The sequence below is a fragment of the Porites lutea genome, chromosome 1, assembly GCF_958299795.1.
Source record: "Porites lutea chromosome 1, jaPorLute2.1, whole genome shotgun sequence".
NCBI lineage: Eukaryota > Metazoa > Cnidaria > Anthozoa > Scleractinia > Poritidae > Porites > Porites lutea.
This window is the reverse complement of record NC_133201.1, coordinates 26,206,068-26,233,966: the sequence shown is the minus strand read 5'-3', so window position 1 is coordinate 26,233,966 and position 27,899 is coordinate 26,206,068. Positions and strand designations below refer to the sequence as shown.

The 27,899-nt window shown below is 40.0% G+C and overlaps 1 protein-coding gene across 1 annotated transcript; it reads left to right on the top strand.

Annotated features, from left to right (window-relative positions):
* The first annotated feature begins 734 nt into the window (after positions 1-734).
* On the top strand, positions 735-27,058 carry LOC140926888 (anoctamin-7-like). The gene is made up of 33 exons (XM_073376569.1): positions 735-738; positions 929-1,068; positions 1,424-1,531; positions 2,839-2,902; positions 3,967-4,109; positions 4,761-4,874; positions 5,381-5,459; positions 5,851-5,987; positions 7,530-7,664; positions 7,747-7,816; positions 7,999-8,111; positions 8,388-8,495; positions 9,475-9,611; positions 9,703-9,760; positions 10,703-10,757; positions 11,207-11,262; positions 11,540-11,614; positions 12,600-12,708; positions 13,464-13,557; positions 14,382-14,490; positions 15,282-15,342; positions 15,466-15,575; positions 16,409-16,546; positions 17,326-17,484; positions 18,032-18,068; positions 18,716-18,827; positions 19,401-19,455; positions 20,929-21,026; positions 22,665-22,789; positions 23,853-24,058; positions 24,384-24,523; positions 24,950-25,040; positions 25,330-27,058. Exons 1-33 carry the CDS (start codon positions 735-737, stop codon positions 25,504-25,506), a joined length of 3,417 nt encoding a protein of 1,138 aa, XP_073232670.1. The 3' UTR covers positions 25,507-27,058.
* The last annotated feature ends 841 nt before the right edge of the window (positions 27,059-27,899 follow it).

Below are 27,899 nucleotides of genomic sequence, written 5' to 3'. Positions count from 1 at the left end.
CTACGCCCCATCTGCTCCATTGAGGTTATTTGAAATCATTTTTCCAAACTCTTGAAACGTCAATAGTGTTACGATTGTGATTCAATCTATTTATATTCAAATTCTCCTAAACCCCTGCCTAACAAGGAGAATAATTGTTCGCATTTGACTCGTGTTCCAGGAAACAATTCCGTTGGCCGAGGAGCCGCATCAGGAACGCGAAACTGAGCCCGGACTCGAACCCGCGCCCGACTCTGCAGCCCAGCCTGAAGACGATCCCGCGCAGGGAACCGAGGCCGCAGTCCTGCCCATCGAGGAGCCTATGGAATCGCTTACCGTGACGCTCAAAAAAGGCAAAGGTAAACGCTTTTGCTGCTTCAAACTACTTGTGACTAGAGTAAATAAAATTAAGAAAGGTCAGTGTTAACAAAGAATCGATAAATATTCCGGTATTGATTTTGTTCTTATTATAAACCCGCAACTTTTAAAATATGTATGTTATGGTTTTTGGGCAGTTTCCAGCATCGCGAGTAATGCAATTCAAAAATGAAGTAATACCAAAGACTCAGAAAACACGCCAAAATACTCACACCACTACAAAAAACAAACAACCAAATATACTCACACTGCTGGCTAACCAACTGTAGATTCTGCAGTTATTTAGCAAAGAAATACCGTATTTATTCGATTTAGCGCCCACCTCGAATAAGCGCCCATCTTGAGGGCAGAAAAAGTTAAAAATCGCCCAGCCTCAAATGAGTGTCCTTGAATTCTGGATTCCTGTCGTTAGGGTGATTAGGATTTATTCGTAGGTCCGGATTTCAAAGCCCACTATTCCGGATTGCTCAATAAAAATTCCTTGATTCCGGAACTCAAATTACCTTACCTGCATGGAGGCGACTAGCAGAATCTGATTTGGGCTTGGGTGCGTTTTTGTTATCTTTAACAGATGGTTATGGCTTCAACGTGAAAGGGGGCCGAGATAAGCCTTATCATGAAGGTGATCCTTGTGTCTACATTACCCGGCTCAGACCTGGAGCTGCTGCGGAAAAGAATGGCCTTTTATCGCCTGGAGATAGAATTGTGGAGGTTTGTGAAATTTTCTTTACAAAACATCCATTGATTGTTTCTTGATCACATTAAAATACGAAATGAACACTCTTTGTAGAGAATATGAAGATTATATTAAGAAAATTTCTGAAAATTTATCTACTTGGACAGTAAATCTTCTAAGGTTTTTTAAGCGGGATCGAGGTAAATTGAATGGATGTTAATCTTAGTTATTGCGCATAAAGGTCAATTTCGTTTGAAGTATAATCTAAGATGTGGCTAATTAAGACAGAATTTATTGCGTTTAGTTTTAAAGAAACTTTTTTGTCAGTGTAGAGTTAAGTCATGTCATAATAAGAAACAATGTTGTTCAATGATTCTCTGACTTTCATAGATCAATGGTGCTGACGTTCGGAATATCACACACGGTGAAGTATTGGATATGGTACGGAAATCCAAAGGAGGAAAGTTGACCTTAGTGGTGCATAAAAAAGCCATGAAGGTAATTTCTGCTGTTATCAAAAACAATGAATTTGAAGGTGAAGTACATCATACATGAGAAAACTGTCACAAACACAGATTGCTTTAAAAACAAAGTGGGTGTTACTTTCTTAACAACTGAAATTTTCCAACAAAGTATTTTTGATGTCCAGTCCTAAGGGGAGCCCGGAACTTGTTTCGTAAAACAGTGGTGACGATGGCAAGAAAGTAATCACTGAACTAAACAGATTTTTGCGGCATATTACGCAATTTTACTTCTTTGCAATCTTACTTGCTAAAGCTCAACTTAACTCAATTTTGAAGGATGTAGTCGAACTGTCTATTTTAAGCATACCGAGAAAAACGCCCCTTCCCCCTCAAAAAAAAAGGAAGAAAAAACAAGCAAGGGAAAGAAAGAAGAGAAACTACTTACACGAAAAAAGGACGAGTTAGGCTTTTAACAAGCCCGAAGGTAGTGTAAACTTTTCACAGTATACTTCTTTATACGTTGCTGCAATTAGTTAGCTCGCAAGCGAATACCAATTTTTGCAGTTCTGAAGCCTTTGTAAATGGTCAATCACGTTACACATATTAAACACCTTACTGGAAGCCAGACTAGCTCCGGGACAAGAGAAACAAAGAGCTTGCATCATTTAAAGCAGCTAGAGTGTTAACAGCAGAAAAAAAATTAAAGTACTGCACAAATGAATGGACTCTTATCACCATGACGTTATTTGCTGCTGTTTCCTTTAGTATTTGAATGTCCCAATTCCATTGCGGATTAAAAAGAGCTGTGTCACCAATTTTTTCAAAATGCAAGTAATGACTGACAACAAATTGCCTGAAACATAAAAATAATGCCTCAAGACATTAAAAGAAGGTTTAAATAACACAGTAAATACAAAAAAGGCATGGATGGATAAACGTAAAGAGTATTAAATCAGATTGCAATTATAACGTGGATTTTAAAAACTTCTTAGCTTAACAGTTTTTCAAACTTCATTGATTTTTTCCCTAACGTTTTTGTTTGATGTTAATTCTTTGGGTGAGATATTTGTTTGATACGAAGCTGTGATTTTATCATTTACAGGTAAATTCGTTGCTAACATTAAGTTCCTTAGCTATTTAAGACACAATATTAACCCAAAGAACAAGACAGCCATGTCACAGCCTCTTTAATAACGTTAACAACAGCGCTGATTTTGCAGAAAAAGACAGTAAAATCAAATGACCTGTTACTGAGACGATAAAAAAAGATACGTTCCACACTTAGAACATGTATAGGATTCGAAAAACACCTTAATATTTTTTGATTTTCTTTCTTCGAAGATGAACGAGGAGGACAGCGCCAGCCAGGGCGTTATGAGAATCGACTTGCAGCGAGAAAAGAAAGGTACTGTCATGTTAATTTTGTTTTCCTTTCATGCCGTTGTGATAATTACCCAACAATTACTGAGGCTGTTAAAGCTTTGAAACCAGGAGTCAGTTAATTAGTAAGTAAACCATGATCATTCGGGTGAGCGTAGTCCTGAATAATTTTTGACAGTCACTCTCTTTTGACGTTTCGACAACCTTTGTGATAGTTATCTTAAGTTACGTGCAAACAGACGCAACAACTCCCAACATCGTTGAGCCAACATTGTTGGGAGTTGTTGCGTCCGTTTACACGTAGATAAGAGTTTGACCGGTTTCAAACTTTGGGGCAAACAGACGCAACATGTAGCATCCTACAATGTTGCGAGTTGTTGGCCAACAGTGTCGTGTCCGTTTGCAAGCGGACGCAACAATTTCCAACAATGTTGGGAGTTGTTCAATGTTGTATCCGTTTGCTTACTCCCAACAACACGCAACAACATGCAACTGGGGGGGCATACGGACGCAAAGTGTGACATTCAACGATGTTGGCAGTCGTTGGCCAACAGTGTTGCGTCCGTTTGCACGGACAAGTTGTATGTCATGAATCACTTCAGATGCCGGTACAATTCTGAAGACTCTAAACCAATGTCCTTGATACGTTTCGATCCGTCTTTTATCACAGTTTAACAAGTGTTTATTGTTATTCAAATCGGCCACCTTCAAGATGACAAAATTTGACAAAAACTGGAGCAGTTCATTTCGTTTTTGCTTTTGTATTTGAATTTGTCAATCTCGCTGGGGTTTAAGCAACAAAAGCCCTAATTTGCACAAGAAAACAATGAACTTAAGGATTCTGGTTGTTGTTTTAAAATTACATCATCATGCAATTGTCCCATTGTCGGTTGTCCAGTCAGTCTCTCGTAGTTAGTTTTAATTTGCTTGGGTCCGTCAGTAAATCGTTTGTAAGATGCCGGTAACTGTTAAATACGATTCAATCAGTGGTAAATGAGTCTATTTCACACGAGTCCATCAGGACATAGCCAGACATAACGATGTTTATTACGTATATTCTCATCTCATAATTCTATTTTCCGTTTACAGGTAGAGGACTGGGTTTTAACATCCGGGGAGGTAAAGATAGCCCTTATATCCCAGGGGATTCAAGTATTTATGTCACAAGAATCAACGGCGATGGAGTGGCCGCACGGGACGGCAGACTGAGCGTGGGCGACAAGATTTTAGAGGTAATTTATTTTTCTCTTAAATACAAGTAAATAAGATCTGTTTATAGGAGAGAATCCTATGCTGATTTGAGCTTCAAAATAAACATTTGTCTTCTGCGGTAATGGGAGTTGGTTCAGCCACTAGCTAGCTGGAGATTGAAATACAACTTGTGATGAATTTGCTGACAGTTGCGTTCGTTTACCTCGGACGCTAAGAAAATATATTCTTATAATAAATTGTTTTATCGAAGAAAGCGTTTTTTTAGAGACGAGTGGTAAGGTTTGTGTTCGTCTTTTCATTTCGTCATAACCTTTTGCCAGGTTTCGGACTGTCCCGAGGTGTTTCGGGTTTCGAGTGTCATGCCAAGTGGGCCATTATTCAAAATTACTCTTCTTCTCTTTTTAATTTGAAGAAAAAAAAGCTAACGTTCTTCCCACTCACTGAAACAATAGTGTACGATGCTTAAGTGCCAACCCTGGGATATGTGAATTTTACCACAACTCTATGCAAATAATTTCGTTTTTTGCTCTTTATTTTCTGAGAATAGTGTGAAAATTAGTGGGTATACATAAAGTCGAGACCAGTCTATACTGAACATAAGTAATTATAAGGTGTTTAACGCATGGAATCATTTGCCTCGTTATTGACTTAATGTTACATTTGACCCTCAGATCAATGGAGTCAATGTAGAGAACAGTACCGTTGACCGTGCTGTGGATCTGATTCAATCCAAAAAGAAGAAACTCCTTCTTCTCGTAGAGAAAAAGGCGCTGCAGCAAGTCGTGGTATGTTCTTGTTTTAATTGCTCGTTCCACGGGCGATCTAGGACTATTCACCTTTTTTTTGCCGGGGGGGGGGGGGGAGGTACCTAGGCGGGAGGGGCCATACATCTTTGGTACACGAGACTTTGTTAGCTCAGATATGGCTCTCCCCCTGTGAGAATAAAAGGTCCATCCATCAGTGTATCACTTACAACTAAACTCTCTCACTCTCAGTCACAATGGAGAAAGAAAATGTTTGGGAGGAAAAAACTCAAATTTGGGGAGAAAAGTCGTTAACAATTTATAACAACATTTATATGTACAGGATGTGAGCTTATAGCTGAATGGTAACATCACAGGATACTTCCCTCAAAAATCCATAACTTAGAACGAGTCCTGATTTTATTACTGCACAAGTCATGGTCGGAGACAGTGAGTAGCGAAAATTTATTACAAAGGGAAGTGGTATTGAGAATATCTCTATTGATGAATTCCACGAGAACTAAAACAATTTTATCATTTTCTCGTAGAAAACTGTGCGCGAAGGAGCTGTAGACTCTCAGAGAGGCAAAGAAAATTGTATTGAGCTATACAAAGATCCGGAATACGGTAAGGAAAACTAACATTCTAGATTCACCTGTCGCGATAGTCGCCTTTTTTCCAGCTTGTCTTCACTAACATAACCTTGTTCTTGTATTTTACAAAAAGACTCTGTTTCAAGAAAGGAGAAGTTTGGCGAAAATCTTTTAAAAACATAGTTACACTATCACTCTTATGTTTTCTCTCCTTTGCTGTCCTAATGCCCAAGTTCACTAATATCTCTTTATTACACGGGGTGTAATGCCTTCTTTACCCTAAGATACGATAGAGCCCGTCCAAAGAGCATGTCGGCTTGACACAGCAACCTATATTGTTTACATTTATTGGCGTTACAGTAGTTCACATTATTATTAATATTGCTATAAATACATGATTTTGTTGTCCCTTGTTATGGCCTCAGGTCTCGGATTCAACATCCGGGGCGGTAGTGATGCAAACTATCTTCGTGGTCATCCTGGAATCTTTGTGACCTCAATTAAACCCGGAAGTTCTGCTGACCGTGATGGTCGGCTCAAGATCGGAGATAGACTTCTTGAGGTACATACAACATTGATATCAAAGGCTAGAAGTAAACTTACTAAGTAGGGGATTTCATTTGCCATTTAAATTTAAACTTTGAATGACATAACTTCCTTTATTAAGGGTGCATTCCTTTGGGATGATTCGGATCAGGATCAGCGATCTGAGATCACTCGGATCAAGGAAGATCAAATGAACCGATGAATCCACTCTGGACAAGGATTCATCGGTTCATTTGATCTTCCTTGATCCGAGTGATCTCGGATCACTGATCCTGATCCGGATCATCCCAAAGGAACGCACCCAAAGACTGGTTTAGAGGAAATCGAAATTTGGCGAGTCCATAATTTTCCAAATCTACTGTTACTTATTGCCTAATATCAATTAAGGGTCAAAAAGCGAGTGCAAGCACAGTGATATACACACGGGATGAACATCCTGCATTCTAACATGTCAGGCGGACTGCTTTAGCCTGGGTTTACGTTGTCTCGGTTTACACTTATGAACATCGTAAGCGTCGACGGCAGGAAGAGGAATTTTCCATTTCTTGCTTTGTCATCATTTTTTACTCGTGTGAACCAGCTCTAACCTTTCAGGGAGTTTGACATCTGAGGGAAATAGATTTAAGGTGAATTTCCAGTGTCGCGTAATTTCTCCCTGCTTGTATAAAACTGAGACAATGTATGGAAGATCAAGCGTATACGTAAAAGCTAAAACTTGCTCAACTTTTACTTTAGGGCCTGTTTACATGGAGGTGGGGGACCCCAGATAGGTGAGGTAACATGCGCCGGGCACCCCACCATTCATGCCAACGTGATCAAATTTATATGAGAGATCATATGGACAGGCGGGTTACCCCACCAAAGCGGGTTACTGCACCTGCCTGGGGTCCCCCACCTCCATGTAATCAGACCCTTACTCTTGGTCTTTCACATATTGCATCTGCTTCATTTACGCACGTAACGTTTACGTGCGTTCGCACGGAAAAATTACGCGACAGTAGAAATAAACCCAAACACAACTTATTCCAAAATGGTAAGAATAAGAAAATGTAAATTGTAAATTGTAATTTGTTTATCCACGGAGCAAGTGTCCGTGCGTTCCAGATAGAACTGGAATTTGGAAATGTTGGTTTTTAAGGAAATGGAAAAAGCGGAGTTCCCAAGGAAAAACCTCTCGGAGCAAGGGAAAAAACCAGCAACAAACTCAACCCACATATGACGTCGACGCCATGATTAGAACCCAAGCCACTTTGGTGGGAAGCGAATGCTCTGACGCTCTTACCAATGCGCCACCCTTGCTCCCCATTATGATAGCAATGCTACATGTTTCAGATTTTTGTTTGTTTGTTTGTTTGTTTTTTTTTTTCGTGTCTTTATTTTCGTGTTTTGCCCTCTTTGGATCATCGATTGTATGTAATTAAGGAGTTCAAATTAAATCAGTTTTATCTTGAAACGAGTCATTGAGGGTCAAAGGAAGAACTAAATTTTCTGATCACCTTAAATGTCTCTTGCTTTACCTCTTAACTAAATGCCCTCTTCTGTTGATTTTCCCCGTCAGATAAACGGCGTTGATGTGCGCTCTGTTCCTCAAGACGCCGCCGTTCAGCTTGTCCAGCGGTCTGTTGAAAAGGTGACATTGATGATTGAGAAAGACGCTGAACAGCTTTTCAAAAATTCAGAATTTTACAGTCTGGTAAGGATGAAAAAAAAAAATGCGATAAAAATTATTTGAATAACTCTTTTTTCGGTAACGAATTTTATGACCTTTATTTCAGAGCGATTTCGACGAGGTTGATATGAGTGGAGAAGCCGGCTGCTTCTTCAGGGATCAGAAAAGAAGAATTGGTAAGCAAGACGACAGCCTTTGCTATTTTAATGCTTAATTTTGTGAAAAAAAGAGGAAATCGCGTTTCATTGAATTATAATAATAAAAAAAATGAGTAGGAGAAAGGCCAACGACGGCGCGCCACTGCAAACGCTGGGTGTTCAGAATATTAATAATTTTGCGTGCCACTATGTTGTTCTAGACTTTGTGCTAGTTTACGAAGAAAACAATGACGAAGAGACACCTAAGGAGATATTACGATTCCGAAGGAAATACATGAACAACCTACAAAAATCCCAACTGGAGTTTGAAGAGGTTAGTTCCTTAAAGAACATGTCATAAAGAAAATAAGTTATGATTTTCTGCATATCGCGAAAATATTACAACGGAAACGTCAGATTGGGCCCACCCGATTGTCCTGGGTTTGAGGTTTTTGACTTAAGTTAAAATGCATTGTTCCGTATTTAAAGTCGGTAGCTCGAACTAGTCTTCTTCTGACGAACAAGCTTGGGGCCGTTGATTTATAAGTTTATAAGGTTTAACGCCACCGTTTGTGTTTCATTTCTGATGAAGTTGTTTTTGCCTTTTCAGGAAAAATCAGCCACGAAGAACGGAACCCTCCATTTCATCAAAGTCCATGTTCCATGGGAAGTGATGCTTTTTTATGCAGAAGAGTTGAATTTCAAAGGACCACTTAAGGTAATCTAACAAGTACAATGTAATGCAATTATGAATTCAAAGTTGTAGTGTCGAGTAAGTAGCTAGTTTCCACTCCTTCAATTATCCTTCGTCATGAGAATACAGATCTTGATTACAATTATCTTTTTTGTAAGCAATTAGGCCTCAGTGTATCATATAACTAAAAGGGTTGAACATTTTTCCAAGTAACGGAGGTGACTAGTGATTTAAAGTGGGGAGACTGTGGAGCTGTTCTCTTAGTAGGTCATTATTTTCTTTAGAAAAGTGGAGAAGCTAACGCCCTCTAACCCCACCCCCCCTCCCCCCCACTCAGCCTACCTGCTACGCCCTCCCTGAAGTCATGGATTTCGGGGAATTTTGCTTTTGGAATCGGGAATCCCGGGCTTGAAATATACAATACAGCTCAAAGAATCCGAAATCACACTAACGATTGGAATCCAGATCCAGGTTCCACTGACTAAGACTGAAATCCAGTACCTAGAATCTGAAATCCACGGCGTGAAATCCCGAATCCAAGACTGTCTTGGATTCCCTTACTTGGGGTGACACGATAAAGTTATAAAGACACAAAAATCAAGTTACATCAGCACATATTCCTCGTAAATCATTACAAAATGAACCTCGTCAATTAAATGTTAACGTAGTAATTTGTTTCTTCAACTCTAGACAAATGTTTGATATTTAGTAGGCGACACTCTATTTTGCTGTAAAACAAGCTCAGAATTTAGAGTAATTTACAGTGAAGCCTCGAGATAACGAACTTCTATATAACGAAGTGGTCGGTATAACAAACGATTTCGTCACATAAGTAACAGAAAAATATAATTTATGAAAAAGGACCTGGATACAACGAAACTTGTTATAGCGAGCACATTTTGCCAGCCCCTTGGCCCTTCGTTATAGTCAAGGTTCCACTGTATCTACTTATTTGGCCTTGCGAGAATTCAACGATTTGCAACTGCTGTTTTGATATTTTTAGGAAAGGACGGAGGAAAGGATAAACTGGTCCGAAAGAATAATGAAAAAATTCCATATCCCGAATATATTCAAAGATGACGTTCCGAACCAGCCCCCGGATTATTTCACTGCTACATTCCAGGCAAACAAGTTACACAAGTAAGAACTGAACGTCTTTTTCTAGTTATGATCGGCAAGCCAATCCTCAATGAAAAATGTCTTTCTTAACAAATTTTATGCCTATCTCCAGGTTTGTTGGTAGCGATAATCCAGAAACTTACTTCAAAGATACTGAACGAACTCGAGTGGTAAGGACTTTAGTAAGCCTTGATAATTAAACTCTTCTCTCGTGCCTCCGTCACTATCTTGATCATCACCAACTTAATCATCATCATCATCATCATCATCGCCATCATCATCGTCATCATCATAATTAAAGATACCGTATTTCCTCGAATAACAGCTGTCTCTCGATTCAGATTGCCTCCCTCGAATAATCAACCCCCTTTGATAGAAATATTTAAAATGATCGCCTCCCTCGAACAACCGCCTACCCCCCCCCTCCACCCCTCTCGTCATCTCCTCTTTCTTTTATCCCCTCCCTGTCCAGTCGAAGGGGAGTCTGATCCAGCAAAACTGATCAGTGACGATTCAAACTCTGAATATTAAGTCAAGGAACCAAATTTGGGACACTTAAAAAACCCATGTTTAGTTTATTTGATGTGATAATTTTTTGATTTAATGGGATAAGAAAACAAAATATTTAGGGCACGACTTCCAGTGAGCAACATTTGACATAATCGCCTCCCTCGAATAATCGCGCAGTTTGGATGCGAAAAAAGAAATAATCGCGCACGGCTGTTATTCGAGCAAATACGGTATCAATATTAATGTTCCGGAACTCGCGACTGAAGCTAAAGTCAAGTGAAAACAACGCTGTTTCTAGACTACTCTGCCTCAGGCCACTTCTCAAACCTCGTAACCCAGATATCATTCTTGTATTTTTGTTTGAAATGTTTAGAAGATTTGGGTAATGACACATTAGATACTGCTCTTACAGTGCCTTACCTCGACCACACATATCACCTTCCTCCTTCGGCATGTCGCCACCCTTCTTGGCATTGCCGACATCTTCCCCGAGTACCGCATCTTATGGAATTTTGCCTCCATCTTTGTTCCCCATAACTGTTTTTGCTATCATCATTTAATCATAGTTTGATGATGATTTGACCATTGAAACTCTTCTACAGGCAAACGAGATCCTGGAAACAGCCGTATATGGAAGCAGAAATAAAGGAGAAATAGGTAATTGCATGGACCATTGGATTCGTCCAGTTCTTAAAAATAGCGCGTAAACCACTGGGATAAACCACGCTGATATCACTGATAAAAGGATTAGCATGTAACTGAAGTTCTCTCACTTGATTATTCAGCCTCTAACAAGAATGAACCTAACATCGGTTACCTTAATTTCAGCGTCCCGGTATGCGTAAGAAAAGCTAGTTGTATATTATAACATGAATTTAAACGAGTTTTTGTTCCTGACCATGACTTCCATCTTTGACTCCGAGCAACATTCGAGAAGAACGCAACATGTTATTCAAGGATTCAGATTCACGTTCCTAGAAAGAGCACAGCAAAGTTGGTGTGGTAGCTTGGGCGTGCTTTCTTTTCGCGAATAGTGTTGGTTGTGAGTCATAAAAAAAAAGTTCATATAGAGCAGTTACGCAATGTTTTTATTTTGTTCTATCTAGGAATCAGCAGATTAGTAGAAGAAGGAGTCTATTGTGCGGCATATCCTCTTCATGTGGTGAGCTTTTATGAACTTTTACTAAGAGAGAAGCTGAGCCTATTTTGGTTGAACAAAAGGAACTACGCCCAGTTGTCGGACAGTGATGGTGAATAAGTCATTGAGCAAGCCTCGGTTTCAAAGCGAGGCTACATATTGCAGTTAGCCTCGTTTTGAAAGTTGGAATTTTTTGAATTCGGAAATGGCTTTTTCAAAAGCAAGCTCCTGTGGTTGTTCAAAGAATACAATTTTTTCAGTACATCTTTCGAATAATTTTCTGAAATCATATTTTTCTCAGGGTCCTGCCGAACTACCGTCAGACTGGAACAAAAACCCTCATGGACCAGAAGAAGACAGACTGAATCAAAGACAGGCAAGTTTAAGAGAAATTAGCCCAACAACTACCTTCCTGCATCCTTCTAAGGTCCATGTAAAGCACGATATGTGAGAAGCTAATGTGTGATGTCAAAGAGATCTTTCGTAACCGCTGCCCGTCCTTGACAACCGGAAAAAAAGTGGAAGAGGACAGGGAAGAGCGAGCCTGGAAGAGGGTGTGGGAGGGGTACCATAGTAAAAATTGGACTGTAACTCGTGGTTCGTGGTTTCACCTCAGTTTAATCATTTTGGTTTCATTGTTATGATCGATAAGAGTTAAGGCAATGCAACATATTCCTAGATTCGGTTCCTAACAATACACGTTGAAAAGTTTCAACGGCAAAATATCTAAATGCGGCCTGTCAACTTATAGAGCGCTTTCCATTTGTCTGACAGAACTGGCCGGCTAGACCATTCCCTTCGTGATGCAAATTTTACTTTTTACAAAACTGTCCGGCCAGTTCAGTTAATTCCGGAGTAAAGTGTATGAGTTTGATGGATTTTTAAGCGAAAACTCTTTAAAAAAGCCTATTTTATTTTCAAAATGATCCATGCATCCAGTCGGCTAGCTCCGACTTTTGCAAAACTCTCTAAAGTCTCGTGCAAACGGACGCAACATTGTTGGCCAACAATTCCCAACATTGTTGGGTGTTACGTGCTGCGTCCGTTTGCACACCTTGTTTTATATTGTTGTGTGTTGTTGGGCGCTGTCGGCAAAGTCTGAAACCGGTCAAACTTTAAGTTACGTGCACACGGACGCAGTAACTCCTAACATGGTTGGCCAACAATGTTGCGTCCGTTTGCACTGGGCTTTAAGTAACAGCTTTTAATCCTTGAGCGCCCGATAAACTACCCAGTTCTTTAAAATGCGCTAAGGCTCTGTTGTATCTCTGCCACATTTTTATTATAGACTTTGATAGTTGAGTTTTGGCTAAATAACAATTAATGAATCTTAATTTTCGTCTTTTTCTATACTCCATCAGGTCCTCAAAGAATACTGGGCTCGTTGGGGGAAGTGGCTCAAGTACCAGCCTCTGGATCACGTCAGGGAATACTTTGGAGAGAAGATTGGAATCTACTTTGGTTGGCTAGGTACGTGGTGTCGATAGATAGGATTTACCTTAGCATGATAGTGTAACCAAAACGGATACTTTAGTTACAGACACCTGATATTGATTTGTTTGTGTCAGTGTTAAATTTACCACCTACCATTTGAAGTATTTTTTAAAATCCTGTTTTCTTCTATGTGGATTATTTGTATTAAACATTGCTTGTAAACTAGCCTGTTCCGGATCCCAAGATAGTGGGTAGAGCGGATCGAGAAAAGTTGCACGAAAACCACGTGAGGGCTGGGGAAATATGAAATGGTGGAGAGTGTAAGGATTGTTTTCAATACCGCATTCTGGTATATCGGCCTCTAACCTGGCATACCCTATGATTGGTCAATTGTGACAGTTTACTTCAAACACTTACGTCAATCATTAGGCTTTGCGCGCGTAGAGTCTATCAAACATATCGAGCATGCGAAACCCTTCTACCCCGCAATCTTTGACATTTTGACGCGAAAAACGGTTTCTCAGCTAGTGGGCGGGGTAGTGAGCGGATTGAGGTTTTTAAAAAGATGCTTACAGGTTCTCCCGACTTCTCTCTTCCCGCTGTTTTTCGCTCGTTCGCTAATTCACTGCTCTCTCGATCGCTTTTTCCGCTCGACCGAGAGCCCCGCAGAGGCCAGTTGTAAATAAACGGCACTTTATTAGCTTATTGCATTTCAGCTTTTACCTTCTTGCGTCATGCAAGATCTCCCGTCCACATATAAATCCTACTGATTGCTAACTGATAATCCCTAGGACAATACACTGCCTGGTTAATAATGCCGTCTATTGTTGGACTCCTTGTTTTCCTTTATGGCTACCTGACCTTAGATTCAGAAGAGAATACAGCGTGAGTATCAAATCTTTTGGTCAATTTATGTTTCTGGGAAACTGACCACCTACCCCCCCCCCCCCCCCAAGCCAACATATTGCCCTAAGTGAGAAGTAAGTGTTAACGTTAGCCTAGGGGAGGGGTAGGTGGACAGTTTCTCAGAAACCTTAATTGATCCACATCTTTTTGTCCCTTTTACAAACCAGGCACTGATCGTTTTTGGCGAGTTAGGTTTTTATACATTTCATTAAAAAACGTTTACATAAAATACAAAAAGTTGGCTCCGCAAGCAGTCGGCAAGCAGGAGGGAGCAAGGGTGGTGTAGTGGTGAGAGCGCTCCGCCTCCCACCAATGTGGCCCGGGTTCGAATCCTGGCGTCGACGCCATATGTGGGTTGAGTTTGTTGCTGGCTCTCTCCCTTCCTCCGAGAGGTTTTTCTCCGGGTACTCCGGTTTTCCCCTCTCCTCAAAAACCAACACTTCCAAATTCCGATTGGATCTGGAACGCACGGACACGTTTCAACGAGTTCATATGAACTGCTTAGTGCTCCGTGGGTAAGAAAATTACAATTTTCAAAACAATTTTTTTAAAATTTACAATTTTTTAGGATGACCCTTGGTCAGAATCAACTTTGTATTGTGTTTAAGTCCAACCTTAATCTCCAGATTAAGGCGGATCGTGACATTGCACTTTTTTGATCTTAGCTTTTTGTTGCGCAGTTACAGTAACATTTCTACGCGGGCAATATGGAGGTTGACTTACCGCGATCTTGACTTCAGTTACACTTATAGCGCATACAAAAATTGAACTATTTAAGGAGATTAACATGTTAAATTTACCAGGCTGGAGATCTGCAGCTCAAAAAATTGGACTTTCGTCATGTGTCCGCTTTGCGAGGAAAACTTGGGATGTAAAGTTTGGGACCTGAAAACAAGTTGTAGCCGAGCTAGGGTGAGTATCGCATAAGCACAGCTGTAAAGGCAACATCGGGTTCGTTCTACTCCCTGTTGCTATCGCTATTTCTTTTACTGTGTTTTCATAGATCATTTCATTTCTTCCCCAGTGGCGATCCCAAATTACAAGTTAAAGGTTCGGAAAAGGTGTTTCTTCCGGGAAACGTCTGACTGTACTAGTAAATTTCATATATACTACCAAATGAATTATCTTACAATCTCGTGAAAAAAAATTTAGAGGGCAGAGAGAACGCTTTGACATGGGTCAATTAGTTTCGGACCACGTGACCCGAAACGCATAGGCCGCATGGAAAAATGAGGCCGAGGGACTAGGCATGAACTTAACATCTCAACTCACTGAAGGTCGAGGACGGGGTAATAAACTGAGAAGCTAACAATAATAAGCAAGCTGTTGCCTTAGAAATTTCTCTGTTGTGACTCGACGGGCTAAATTAAGATAGATATACGAAAAATTTTATAATCGTTGCGTCGGCCACGTAAATCATCATCAACCAATAATTCTATAGCTAACATTTGACATTTTTCGGCAGAAAAGGACGGAGAGCAAAATTTACCTAAGACGCTTCTTTTTTCTCTCAATTAACTTTTTCCTTCTTATTTTAATTACTACTATATTACCTAGTAATGTTTTCCTCTAGTAATTAATCATGACTTACAAGTTTCAAGCAAATCACCGCACTCTACCATTCAGCTTGTTGGGTGATGGCAAAGAGGAAATGTTTCGTTTGTTTTACTGGCTTTCTGCTAATAGTTTGTCATCTTTTTCAGACATCGTATTTATTTGACAATCCAGCTACTGTCGGATATGCTGTGTTTGTGTCTTTTTGGGGTAAGTGCATCAACGAAGTCATTTGGACAGTCTCTTTATAATGTTCTCATAACCAGGTTAGGTTGCTGGATACTCTTGTTGTTTGAATACAAACGTTTATTCTGTCGCGTGCTTTGTCAACAGCCGTGTTTTTCCTTGAGTACTGGAAAAGAAAAGAAATAACTCTCGCTTATCAATGGGATGTACTTGGTTTCGAAGAAGAAGAGATGAGAGGTTTAAATGGCTTCATTAAAGTGAGGTGGGCAACAGGACAAAGCTTGAATTTAACAGCAAAGCGCTGCCTTGAGATCAACTAGTGATGATCACTGCTAGACATAATCACTTACCGATATTTTGGCTTTGTGTTTTTGTGCACATACAGTTCATCGCTCAGATTTGTATCAGGTTTCTTAAGGTTAGAACATAAATTGGCGGGTTTATGGCTTAAAGGAGTCTTTAGAAATGATAGCGGAGCTTTCGCGCGTGGTGAAAAATTTGGTTAACTATGCATCTAAGAAATTTTGGTTGTGGTAAAATTGTCCGTCCCTACGTCCGTCCGTCCGTCCGTACAGTAGTACGTACGTACAAACGTCCCCTCCATTCATGTGACTGAAAATGAAATGCCACACTTACTTGCTTGGAGGAATTTACAATATTTGTTAAACTTGATCCTGGACAGCCATGTTATGGTCATGCAATTGACATCTGTCAAAAAACATTTCCGCTGACCAGTGAAACATGACTGTATCGCGGGCTCAGTTGTACAACTCATTTAGAGGAAGTGTTTTTAATTTTTAAGATCTCCGTTGCCAGTCAGATTTTCAATTGATCGCAGGCTCGGGTCCATTTACCTAAGAGGAATTCAGTTTACTTCTTGCTTATGGCAAAAGTTGAATTACTGCAGAAAGACGTATCTTAAAAAATCCCACGAGAGCTTCGCTTTTTGCCTTGGCTAAATCTATACATCAGTACTTTGGTGACTTGTGTTACGCCTCCTACTCCTGATAACGATAGCAACGCTCGTGCCGAAATCAAGGCACAGCTAAGTAAGGTATATAACATTCTTGATATTCTGTTTTCTTTTCAGGAAAGACCCCGACCCACCTTCGCGGCATTGGCCCCAGCTGTAGAACGGAACCCTGTAACGGGTTTACTAGAGCCACATTTTCCACCAGAAAAGCGATTTCCGAGGATGGTTTCAGGAATTGCCATAATTGGGCTCATGGTACAGCATTTTTTAAATTTTTTTTTTTCACTTTGTCACTGTTGAGCATAAATTTTCTCAAGACTTGAGATCGAGAACTGATTGAGTACGACTTTTTCAAACTTCCAGACACGTATATTTCAGAAAAATGCCATTCTTTTTATTCGAACTCTTCAAAAACTCTTTCCCAAACACAACTGTTTTCCCGTGCTAATTAACCTTAACAAGACATCCAGATCTACAATTCAATCAAGAAGGGTTCGGGTTTTCAACAGCATCCATGCATCTACAATTTGACGTTAACATAACCCAGTTTCAAATTATCAAAATTCATTTCTGACTTCGTGGCTGAGTGTAATAACAAAACAACAATATATTATTAATCTGTGAATCTCAATCTGATCCCCATCCTCGGAGACCCAGGGGCAGTCAATAGCTCGTTTTCAGTCACGTGGTCAGCTGCTTTGAAAATTGCTTGGAATAAAAAAAAGTTTTTACATGTGAAAAGAGTTCAATTCCCACAGGAGTTTTGTTTTTACACAAACATGACCGCCGAGTCATTGTTTTGTACACAAATATGCCGCCGCCGTGACGTCATGTGAAAGCGATCTGTCGGGTCGGGTTAGGGTTAGGGTTTAGAGACGGATTTCTCCGACCCGAATGACCCGAACCCTGGGTCTCCAAGCATGCTCAATCCCTCAGCCGCGGTTTTAAGTATGAATTTTAATCATTCCAAACTAGCTTATTGATCATTTTTGTCCTGGGCTGACTGTCATCTTTGCATCTCTTGCATTTCATAGGTTTCCCTTGTGGTGCTGTTCATGGTGGGAGTCATTGTTTACAAACTGTTAGTTATTCATCCTTTATACAAGAACCCACAATTTCAACAGTATGCTGCCAATATTGTGTCTATTACGGGATCAATCATGAATCTTATCATTATTATGATTCTAAGCAAGGTATGAGAAGTTTGCGTTACACACGAAATTAACTTTAGTAAATTTATGGTTAAATACTGTTAATTTATAAGTGGTATGTGCAATAAGCTAAGAGCACTTTGGTATGAAATCGTACAGGTGAGTTTAAAATTGAATAAGCGCGCTGAACGCTTTGAATTCAATTTGAAATCACAAGTATGATTTAAGACCAAAATAGCACGATGGCAAGTTCATTTATCACTTTCGCCCTCGGTGCAGTGGTCAGCAGCAATATTTATCTTATTGATCCAGTAATCGTTCGTAGAAATCCTTTTACACTTAATTTTGTACACAAAACAGAAAAATGATGTCGTTTAGAGCGTAACATGGAGCAGTAATTAAAAGTAATACGATTTAAAACGAAATAGATGTGATTAAGAACAGAAGTGATGAAGTTAGAACAAAATTGATGAAATGTAGGACACTGAAAGATTCCTTTGTACGGCGAACAGGATAATGATGTCTCCCTGTTTAGTAAGAACATCAAAGAGATGACCTAATTGAGAACTTTTGTCTTTCTTTCTTCAAGGTGTACGAAAAACTGGCTTATGTGCTAAATCATTGGGGTGAGTTAATACCTATGAACCATAACTGAGAACGTTTTATTGGTGTATTTTGTTTTAATTATTGTCACACATTACACTCATTATCTGTCTTCTCATTGGAAATCAGCGCACATTGCAACTATTAAGATTTATCTGCTTGCAGATAATTGAATTATCTGCAGGTTGCCCCGCGGAGAACATGATTTCCAACAGCAACATACTAACGTATTACACACCATCCTCAGAGACACAGGGGCAGTCCGTCGGGCGGGGAGAAAAGGCGCGACGAAGCTTTTCAAGCATGGGCGGAAAAGCCCCTGGGTACCGAGTCTTGCCGGACCATTTACAAACGGTCAAGCAAATGCTGTCACCTGATCGGGCATAAAAAAGCTTTGCATTATTGTGCCCAATCAGCGAACAGTATCTCCTGAGTTCTTTTCGTGAGCTCGTACACGACGTTTATTGTCTCGATCACGGCTTGTCTGTACCAAAGAAATGCACGCAGTCAGGAACTTCGATTCAATGGATATCACAAAAATCTTAGCCATCTATTGATTAATGTCATTGCTAAGTGCACTGACCAAATGCATGATAAAGGAGCTTCCACTTGCACAAATGGTATCACTTTTATAGCCCTAATCTTCAGTATAAAATTACTTTTGTTACAGAAATGCATCGAACACAAACGGAATATGAGGACAACTTGACGTTCAAAGTATTCGTGTTTCAGTTTATGAATTTCTTTGCGTCAATCTTCTATATCGCCTTCTTCAAGGGAAAGTAAGTTGAATGCTGGCTGTTATCGTATTCTGCAACAATACCTTATTATAAGATGAGGGGGAAAAAATTGCATACATGAAGGCAATGACATCACTTTTATTGGAGGGGGAGGGGAGAGGTGTTGTCCGCGAGATTACACAAAATGAAGTAACAATGCTTTGATCTGATTGGCTACGCATTCCTCTTATGATAAATGTCACGCAATCATTCCTGGGGGACGAACGATTACGTGAAGAACGCCTTAGAACGTCTGCGTGGGAGGCTTATTGGCTACCAGAGCGGGCAGATTCTCCCAGCAGCTAGAAATTGGCTGCTTGCCCCCTAAAGAAAACAATCTAAGTATTCTATTTATCGTATGGTAGAAAAGTCTATTACTGACCAAGCTTTTTCTATCGAGACATCTAGACATTGGTCTCGTATTTTGAAGGAAGTTGGTTTCGCGCTTGATCAGTCACAAATATACGAATTGCTATTAAATGAATACAAATCTGGAAACAAAAACAAAGACTGTCAAAAATCAGTTCCATTGTGTAACTCATATCCTATGTTGACTTCCTTATTTTTCTCACGCAGGTTTACCGGGTATCCAGGCCATTATTCCAAGTTTCTTGGTCTCAGATCAGAAGAGGTAAGCCAATCTGCGATCAGTGATGATTAGTAAGAAATGGTAAACTCGCGTTATAGATCATTTTCACATGACGTCACATCCACCATGTTGCTGTCCCAAATCATTCCTTTGGGAGTTGAACTCTTTTCTTCAAAAAAAATTTCCTTTTGTTTCAATAAATTTGCATAGCTGCTCACTGGCGACGTGAGTGTAAAGGCTCTATAAAGGTATGGATGGACAGGGGAGATTACTAAAATAACGTAAGAGTAAACTCTTCCCTGCTAGTAAAGGTCTCTCACTTCGAGGGAAAAATGATAGGAAAGAGACAGACCTCTGCCGGCCCCCGATGCGCATTTACTGGCTTTTCCTTAACAACCAGTAACGTTTTAGTCACGTGCGACACAGCTTCAGAACCGGTTTGTGCGATAACAACTGTGGGTTCAGAAATCCCAGCGGGCAGTCTTAACAGGGCACGCACTTTCCACATTAAACGAAACCGGTTTTGAAAACCAGAAGTTTCGACCACACATGTGGTCGGCGGCTACGTGCATGAAAGAACGCGTCGGGGGACGGTGTAATAATAATAATAATAATAATAAATAATAATAATAATGAACTTTATTAAAGTCTCATATCTTATAGCTCAGGCACAGTGCCTTACTTATTGGGAAGACTGCATAGGTCCCTCTCTTTCCTCTCCTTCCTCTCTGGCCGCGAGAGACCTTTGCTAGCAGGGAAGAGTCAACTCTACCAACTCTAAATTTTATGGTAGATCAGCTCCCCAACTACCCCTCCCGTAAACCAACATTTTGCCCTAAGTGAGCAGTTGACCAACACAGTTTCAATGTGGCTCTCTGACTGGTCCGTTTTGCTTCGCTGAGATCGATGCGGCGTGAACCTTGGAAAGTTGGAGGTCCTCTCTTATCCTCACAGCAATAGCTGCTGTCGAAAGGGGTTTCCTTAAAATCAACTTTACTTCATACATTAGGGCACATAACAACGTTACGCGCAAACATAGTCAGCCGAAGAAGAGCGGCCCAAAACTGGACTGACTATAGGGTACATCACTGTTTTCAAACATTGTTTTTGTTATTCAAATTTGTTTCGAAAGAAACAAAAGGAATGTTTTGTTACAAAAACTTATGCGCTTCTGCTTGCGCTTGGCACATTAATATCAATAGGTGACGTCAGCGTGAGTATAGCCATTAAATAACAGTAAAGTTCCATTCTAGTGTGAAATAGTCAATGACGCATACAATTATGTGACATAATTTTCTGAAAAAAGCTCTATTGTTCTCGCTAAGTAGCCAATGAGAGAGCCGCATTGGATTAGTACTGGGCTGCCCTGAGTGGCAGCCTGGTGGTGGTAACGTTGAGTCAAGGGTGAAGTAGGTTGATAGCTTCCCAGAATCTTGTTGTGATTCCGATAAGGTCATCATCGAAAGCAGCCGCTGTTAGGTCACAATTGTTTTTGTTTGTTTATTTGTTCTACAGTGCAGCCCCGGCGGTTGTCTCATGGAGCTCGCTCAGCAGCTCGCCATTATAATGATTGGCAAACAAGTCATTGGCAACGTGCAAGAAGTTCTTGTGCCGTAAGTCATAGTTTACCACGTTATAAACGAGCATAGGACAGGGATCGATCATTTAAAACCAAATGAATCAAAATATGAAGAACGCAATTGAAAATAACATACAAGGAGGGATCGACGGCTTGTGTGTTCAAAATATCGTGAAAACTCAAGTCACTGTCTAGACAATAGGGAGTTTAAGATTCACGTTTACGCCAAACGGCAAACGTCAGATTCAAGTTGAGAATTTCTCAGAATAGAAAATTAGCAGATGAAAACTGTCCAGAACAATTCTTATGTTTAAAACTGGCGTCAAACTACTTATTTTTTTGTTGAAGTGATAAACAGTTAACGACAATTAAGGGAAAAACTTGGTCACGTGGTACAAATTCCCGTTTGCCGTTAGGCGTAAACGTGAATCTTAATCTCTCTATTAAGTAATGATCCGGGTAAAACAGGAAACAATTTCTTCTATTATGGCGCAATACTCTTTCCTCACATAAAATCTTTTCATTTTCACACAGAGAATACATAAACCTACAAAAAGACAGTTAACAAAATATGCTGTAATTTAAACTCCATTTTTAAAGGGTGCTTTTTGTGTTAAAAGATGTCGATCAATCATAAGAGTCACAAAACAATAGCCAAGAAAAGTTTACAATTTTACATGTTCTTCACATAGGATTTCTGTGTTACTTAGACTCAGACGAGATTTTGTCATAAAGAAGTTGGTTAGAAAACGAGGGATTAAGGGGACAAGGGGTGTTTAAACAAATCAGAGGTGTAGTAGAGACAATCGTTAAGTTAGCGCTTTTTGCATTCCGACGTTTGCTTCTTTATATCTTATCTGAACCGCTACTTAACGGTTTAATTTGGTCTTGGATAAAGCAGCAGGAATTGATCATTTTGTCTAAAAAGGTGTCAAGTAATGGTTGGTTTACTAAATCGGAGTGTAATTGGTTGAAAGGCAAAGGCATAGTGCGCTTTTCAAAATCTGTAATGTAAAAGAGTTTTATTGGTTTCAATTTGAAGAAGAGACATGACTGACTTAGCCTGCGAATACAGCCGTTTCTCCTAGCCGCTCGCCGCCAGGAGGAGCGTCTGCGACTCAGCGACAGAAATTCCATACTGATGACGTAAATCAATGTTTACATAATAAATCCGGTAGTCGTGAGGTTTTCGATGTAAATTTGTTTGATTTTATGTTTCTCTTGGTCGATTATGGTAAAGTTTTGTGATCCTTTGCGAAAGAGCTCCAGCAAAACTCGAAAGAAGAATTTCGAAAGAAGAATATATTCTAAGAATACTGACTGTTTTGTAATAGATTCATCACGTTTACATTTGAACTTTGTGGCCTTTTGTCTTTTGTCTGTCATTTGTAAACAATCGTTAAAACAATATACCTAATACGTCGACCAATCAGAGCTCCTGACCAGATTCCAGACAGATTTTATATCATTAGTATGGAATTTCTGTCGTTGAGTCGCAGACGTTCCTCCTGGCGAAACGTCCTTAGCGACGAGGAGAAAGGAGAAACGGCTGTATTTGCAGGCTATGACTGACTAAAAAAAAACAAATTTTTGATTTCTAAGGAAGGCTTTTATTGCAGGAATGTTCATAATTTTAATTTTCTTTTTTTCATTATCTTTGTGTTTTATATAGTGAAATAAAGAAGTACATGAAGAAGAGAAAAATGGGAATGACTGGCAATGATGTCAAGCCGCGATGGGAGCTCGATTACGATTTGCTGGAAAACGAAGGCTTGTTTGGAGAATATCTAGAAATGGGTACGTTGCATTTTATGAGTCAGTGTAAACTCCCTAAAGGGTTCAACATTTGACCTCCCACCCCAACAAGACCACGGTGAGTTTGTCAGTTGTCGATGGGTTTAAAAAATAATTTCTTGCTATATGGAAGTTTTTTTCAAGGAGTTAGTATGTGCCAAACTGTGACAAATGCTAAACACGATACTTGATCACGGGGTGGTTACTACAGACTTAATGAAAATCCATGGCGGCCAGAAAGGGCGACTTAGTCATTGCATGATGGTACAGTTGTATGCAGGTTACTAACTCATTCTAAAATTGCCATTTTCGGTTCGGTTTAATTATTGAAGAGAGCGAATGTAAGAAGCACCAAAGATTGAAACTAAGACAGCTGCAAAAAATTGGTCATCGAAACGTCCCATTTACAGTAACGTTCCTGGGTTTTACCCTTTCTCTACAAAACTTGGCCGGTAAAGGTGGATAATTTAGCCAATCAAATTTGTCTATACGATGACACCAAATGACGTCAATCATACTATTAATAACTTTTAAAGTTTTTAATTTCTACTTTTTGGATAATTTTTTCGAAAGAACGTTTTAAGCGGAGTTGAATGCTGATCCATTGTGACGTCATGAGTTAACATTTTGCTTTGAGAACAAAATCTTAAAAATATTGTCAACAATATTATTATAGTAGACTATCTCGTAACTTTGCTAACGAATAATGATAATAATAATAATAATAATAAAGTAAAATTAGCCCGTATCAAGAAATGGTTTTTTGTACCGACCTAAATTTGCCCATCAAAATCAAACAATGGACCTTTTTCCAGGTGAAACGTGCCTAGACCAGGCCGAAGCTTTTCTGAAAAAACCGTTAACCTTCGGCGTCACAATCTTACGTACAAGTGGGGGGGGGGGGGAGGGGGAGGAGGAGGAAGGGAGTGCTAATTGCTCAGGTAAGAGCGAAATTTCACTAGGGTACCGACGGAAATGGTTGTACTTCAAGGAAATTATGTCGACGCACTTGTATCATTCAGGGGCAACCGCGAGTTAAAGCAACCTCTTTTCTTATTCTTTGCAGTGATTCAGTTCGGTTTCATCACCATCTTTGTAGCTGCATTCCCCCTGGCTCCTTTCTTCGCCCTTGCTAACAACATCTTTGAGATCCGAATCGACTCAGATAAGATGGTGTGCGACCTTAGGAGACCTGTGGCTCATCGTGCACAGGACATTGGAATCTGGTTCGGTATATTAAGTGCAGTGGCAAAGATTGCTGTCATAAGTAACGTAAGTATTATCTGAGTAAGTAGTACTATATTAATACAGAAAATGCTTAGTTCTGTATGCGAAAGCAGGGTCATGGAAAACGGTCTCTCGTCTGAGACATAGTTTGCGAAATGAAAGATTATTTTTTTCCAAAAAAAAGGATCAAGGCTCGAAGCTCTCGGCTGCACAACACCTCCCTCCCACAGTATAGACACGCAGCTTCACAGAATTGGAAGACTAGCACTACGAGATCCTTGAGACAGTGAATTGTTAAAAGGATACGCTGTTGTGATAAAATTAATTAGTAAAACATATATTTAATCTTCGGTGTTTTTACATTTGACAGGCGTTTCTTATAGCTTTCACCTCGCAGTTTCTACCCAAGTTGCTCTACCGTGGGACGATATCGCCTGATGGCTCTCTCAAAGGGTTCACTAACTTTTCACTCGCCTGGGCCCCACCAAACGCTACCTCGGAGCCTTGCAGGTACGGTGCAGTGACAAACGAAACGTTCAATTTGCAGGTTCAAAAACCATTAGCCTAGCAAAAATGTCGCAAAAACTGATGTGCAAAACTGAAGAGTAAATGTGGGAGCTTGTGGGGCAAAGATGGTAAATGCGGCATTCGCATACCAAAAAACCACAGGGTTGTAACTTAGGACGCAAATCTTTGCTATCTTTACCCCGGATTTACTCCTCAGTTTTTACGTTTTAGCCGATATAATTAAGGTAAGTATAAAGTATATGAAACGAGTGCTCATATATATGGATGGTATGATTACGAATATTTTGAGGGGGGCCGGGGGCACCTCTTCGGTAAAAAGCGCTTTATCAAAGAAAGAGTGTGCATTAAGGGGATGGAGTATCTTCGTATTAAATAAACTGATTGTCCCTCTTTTTTCTCTCTTTACAGATTTATAGACTTTCGAGAACCAGACGGTTCATTGAGCAAATTTTATTGGCATTTGTTGACTCTAAAACTTGCATTTGTTATCATTTTTGAGGTGAGTATATCAGTTACTTCGTTACAGATGCACGACACTTAACTTTCAAGATTTACGTCGCCAGCTAAATATAGGAAAATGCCTGAACTTCAAGGCCTTTTTAAGAATAATGACCGAGTGTGCAGCGTGGTTATTATTTTTAAGGAGGCCGAGGAGCTGTCAAATTTCACTGCAATGCTTATACCGAAGTAACCATTTCTTGGCGCAGTATGGTAGAGATCTCATGTACATATCCACGGTACTTACGGTTGTTGATGAAAAGATTAACCATACTTTCTCGACTTTTCAGCATTTTATATTCTTTGTATCCACCCTGATTGACATGCTGGTTCCCGATATTCCTGGAGGACTGGACACTGTTATCAAACGCGAATCCTATCAGGCCAAACAGATCATGTCAGATCATCACGGACTAATGGGAAGCTCGCCAACGACAGAAGATTTCTTGCTGGAGTTAGAAACGTGACAACAGCGAATACTACTGTTATTGTCATAGGAAGAGATGTAGCTTAAAATTTGCCAAATATCAAGGTTAAATTATTGAAACATCAGTGGGATTCTAAGAGTACCACTCGTACCTCAAAAATAATCAAAATTAATTATTTACAAAGAATACATTCAATCTTTATTGAAACAGTTTACAAAACCTATTCAGGGCCGTAGCTAGCATAGCTAGTTAACGGGGCGGGGGGCGGGGGGACATTATCGCGCGTGAGTGCCGAAGGCAGGGGTTGTGGGGGTATCTTCCCCCGGAACATTTTCAAATTTGGAGGCTCCTAAACGCTATTTTCAGCACTTGTCATGAGATATGTCTCCGAAAAATCGATTTCGAATATGAAAATGGCAAACAATTGCAAGTCACTATAACCACTCCATCCACGGACTTGATATGTCTGGCTTAACAGGTCCGGGGGGAGGGGGGAGGAGGTAGCTGCCCCCGCTAGCTACGGCTCTGCTATTCCAGGCTAGTTAGTCGAAGTGAATGACAAGGTTAACGAGTGGAAGAAAAAAAAAGCCGGGCGAAGAATTGGAACGAAACGCAGGTCGCGTCAATTCTCAAACATTAAACACACTAAAAAAAATTGTAAATATATCGTGAAATTTTCTAAATATCTCGGAAGTTCGGAGAATATCTCTATATCTCAGGATATTGAATTGTAACGTGTTTTTTTTTTAACCAGAGCTGCGACTAAAGTGCTTGTTGTGACGGGGAATGTGATTGATATTGCCCCGAGTATAATAAACAGTGTTCTACTTTTTTAAAACTAGCATCCATTGTAATTCTGGGATACATTACCGGAAATTTTCAGCACTGGATAGTTTGATTGCGGGTTCGTTTGAATAAAGGGAAAACACCAGAAAAAGTCCTAAATATTACAGAAAATCGTATATTTATTGTACCTTTCGATTTTCTCAGTATCTCACAAACTTCTAAGTACCTGAAAATATATATCTGGGGTTTTGCACTGTAAGCCAAAATTCAGTGAATTCAATTTTTGGGCGAAGCAATGTTTAGTGTTTCTCATATAGCTTCCCTCGAATGCACAATAAGGAAGCGCTTACACTTCTCGCTGGGTACTAATGTGAACACGTCCTTTTTTCAAGCACACACGCTGAAATTCGGGCATAGTACCGGTGCCCGAGAAGAGACCTTGTATTCGCGCACAAAAGTAAGCAAAGGGTCTCTGTGTGCACCTAATTTTTGTAAGTTCCGGCGTAGCCCACAGTTTTGTACTCGCTGTTAAGTTGATGTCTCAAACAAGCGTCTGACAGTGCGAAATGGAGTAACGATCTGTATGTCTAACCGATTTTTTGAAAACCAGCCTAACGAAATTTGCAGTCATTTGAGTGAAAAAGCGTCACACGGTAGGTTTGTTAAGCCCAAGAAGCTCCAAAATCACAGTAACGAAGGAAAAGGAAAGGAGAAAAAGAAAGAGCGAGGAGAAGGAAAGGAGGAGAAGAGAAAAAAAGCAATGGTTGCACTCTTAAAAGATCCATTTTGCGATAACGTTTTCAAAAATCCATACATAGTCACTTATCGGGTACTCAAGCTGTGACGGCACAATACCATTTTGTGGCAGTACCCAGATACTGGTTCCCACGCATCAAGTGTGGACAGCCCTTAAGTCTTTAACAAACTTGACCCTAATAAGTATTAGAAAATACACCAACCTTTTCAACTTCGCGGTAGTAATCAGGGAGGGCATTTGCAAGATGGCGTTATTTTACTACTACGAACAGAACACTTTTCGTTGAATTTGGAAATCCTAGCGAGGTTTAAATAACAAAAGCCCTAATTTGCCGAAGAAAGCAAAACCCTGAAGGATTCTGGTCGAAGTAGTAAATGACATCATCATGCAAATAGCCTATTTCCTCTCGTAAGTTATTTATAAGTTTCAGACGTAATGTGCATGTTCAGTGCTACTGTATACCTCAGTTTAGGGGAATTTAAAATAGCTGAGGAAGGTAAACTGAATCCATCAATACAAAGAATAAACAACAATAACATTAAAGATTTATCCAAATGATGAGCCTCTTTGGTCTGCGAGCCTAATAGTGAACCAATTTAAGCTAATTTACCGCTACGCTTGGGGAGCAAGGGCGGCGCAGTGGTGAGAGCAGTCGCCACCAACCAATGTGGCCTGGGTTAGAATCCCAGCGTCGACGCCATATGTGGGTTGTCTTGAGTTTGTTGTTCGTATTTCCGACCCTTGCTCCGAAAGGTTTTTCTCCGTGTACTCCGGTTTTCCCCTTCCCTTAAAAACCGAAACTTCCAAGTTACAATTCGATCTGGAACGTACGGACACGTTCAACGAGTTCTTAAGAACTCCTAAGTACTCCGTAGGTAAACAAATTACA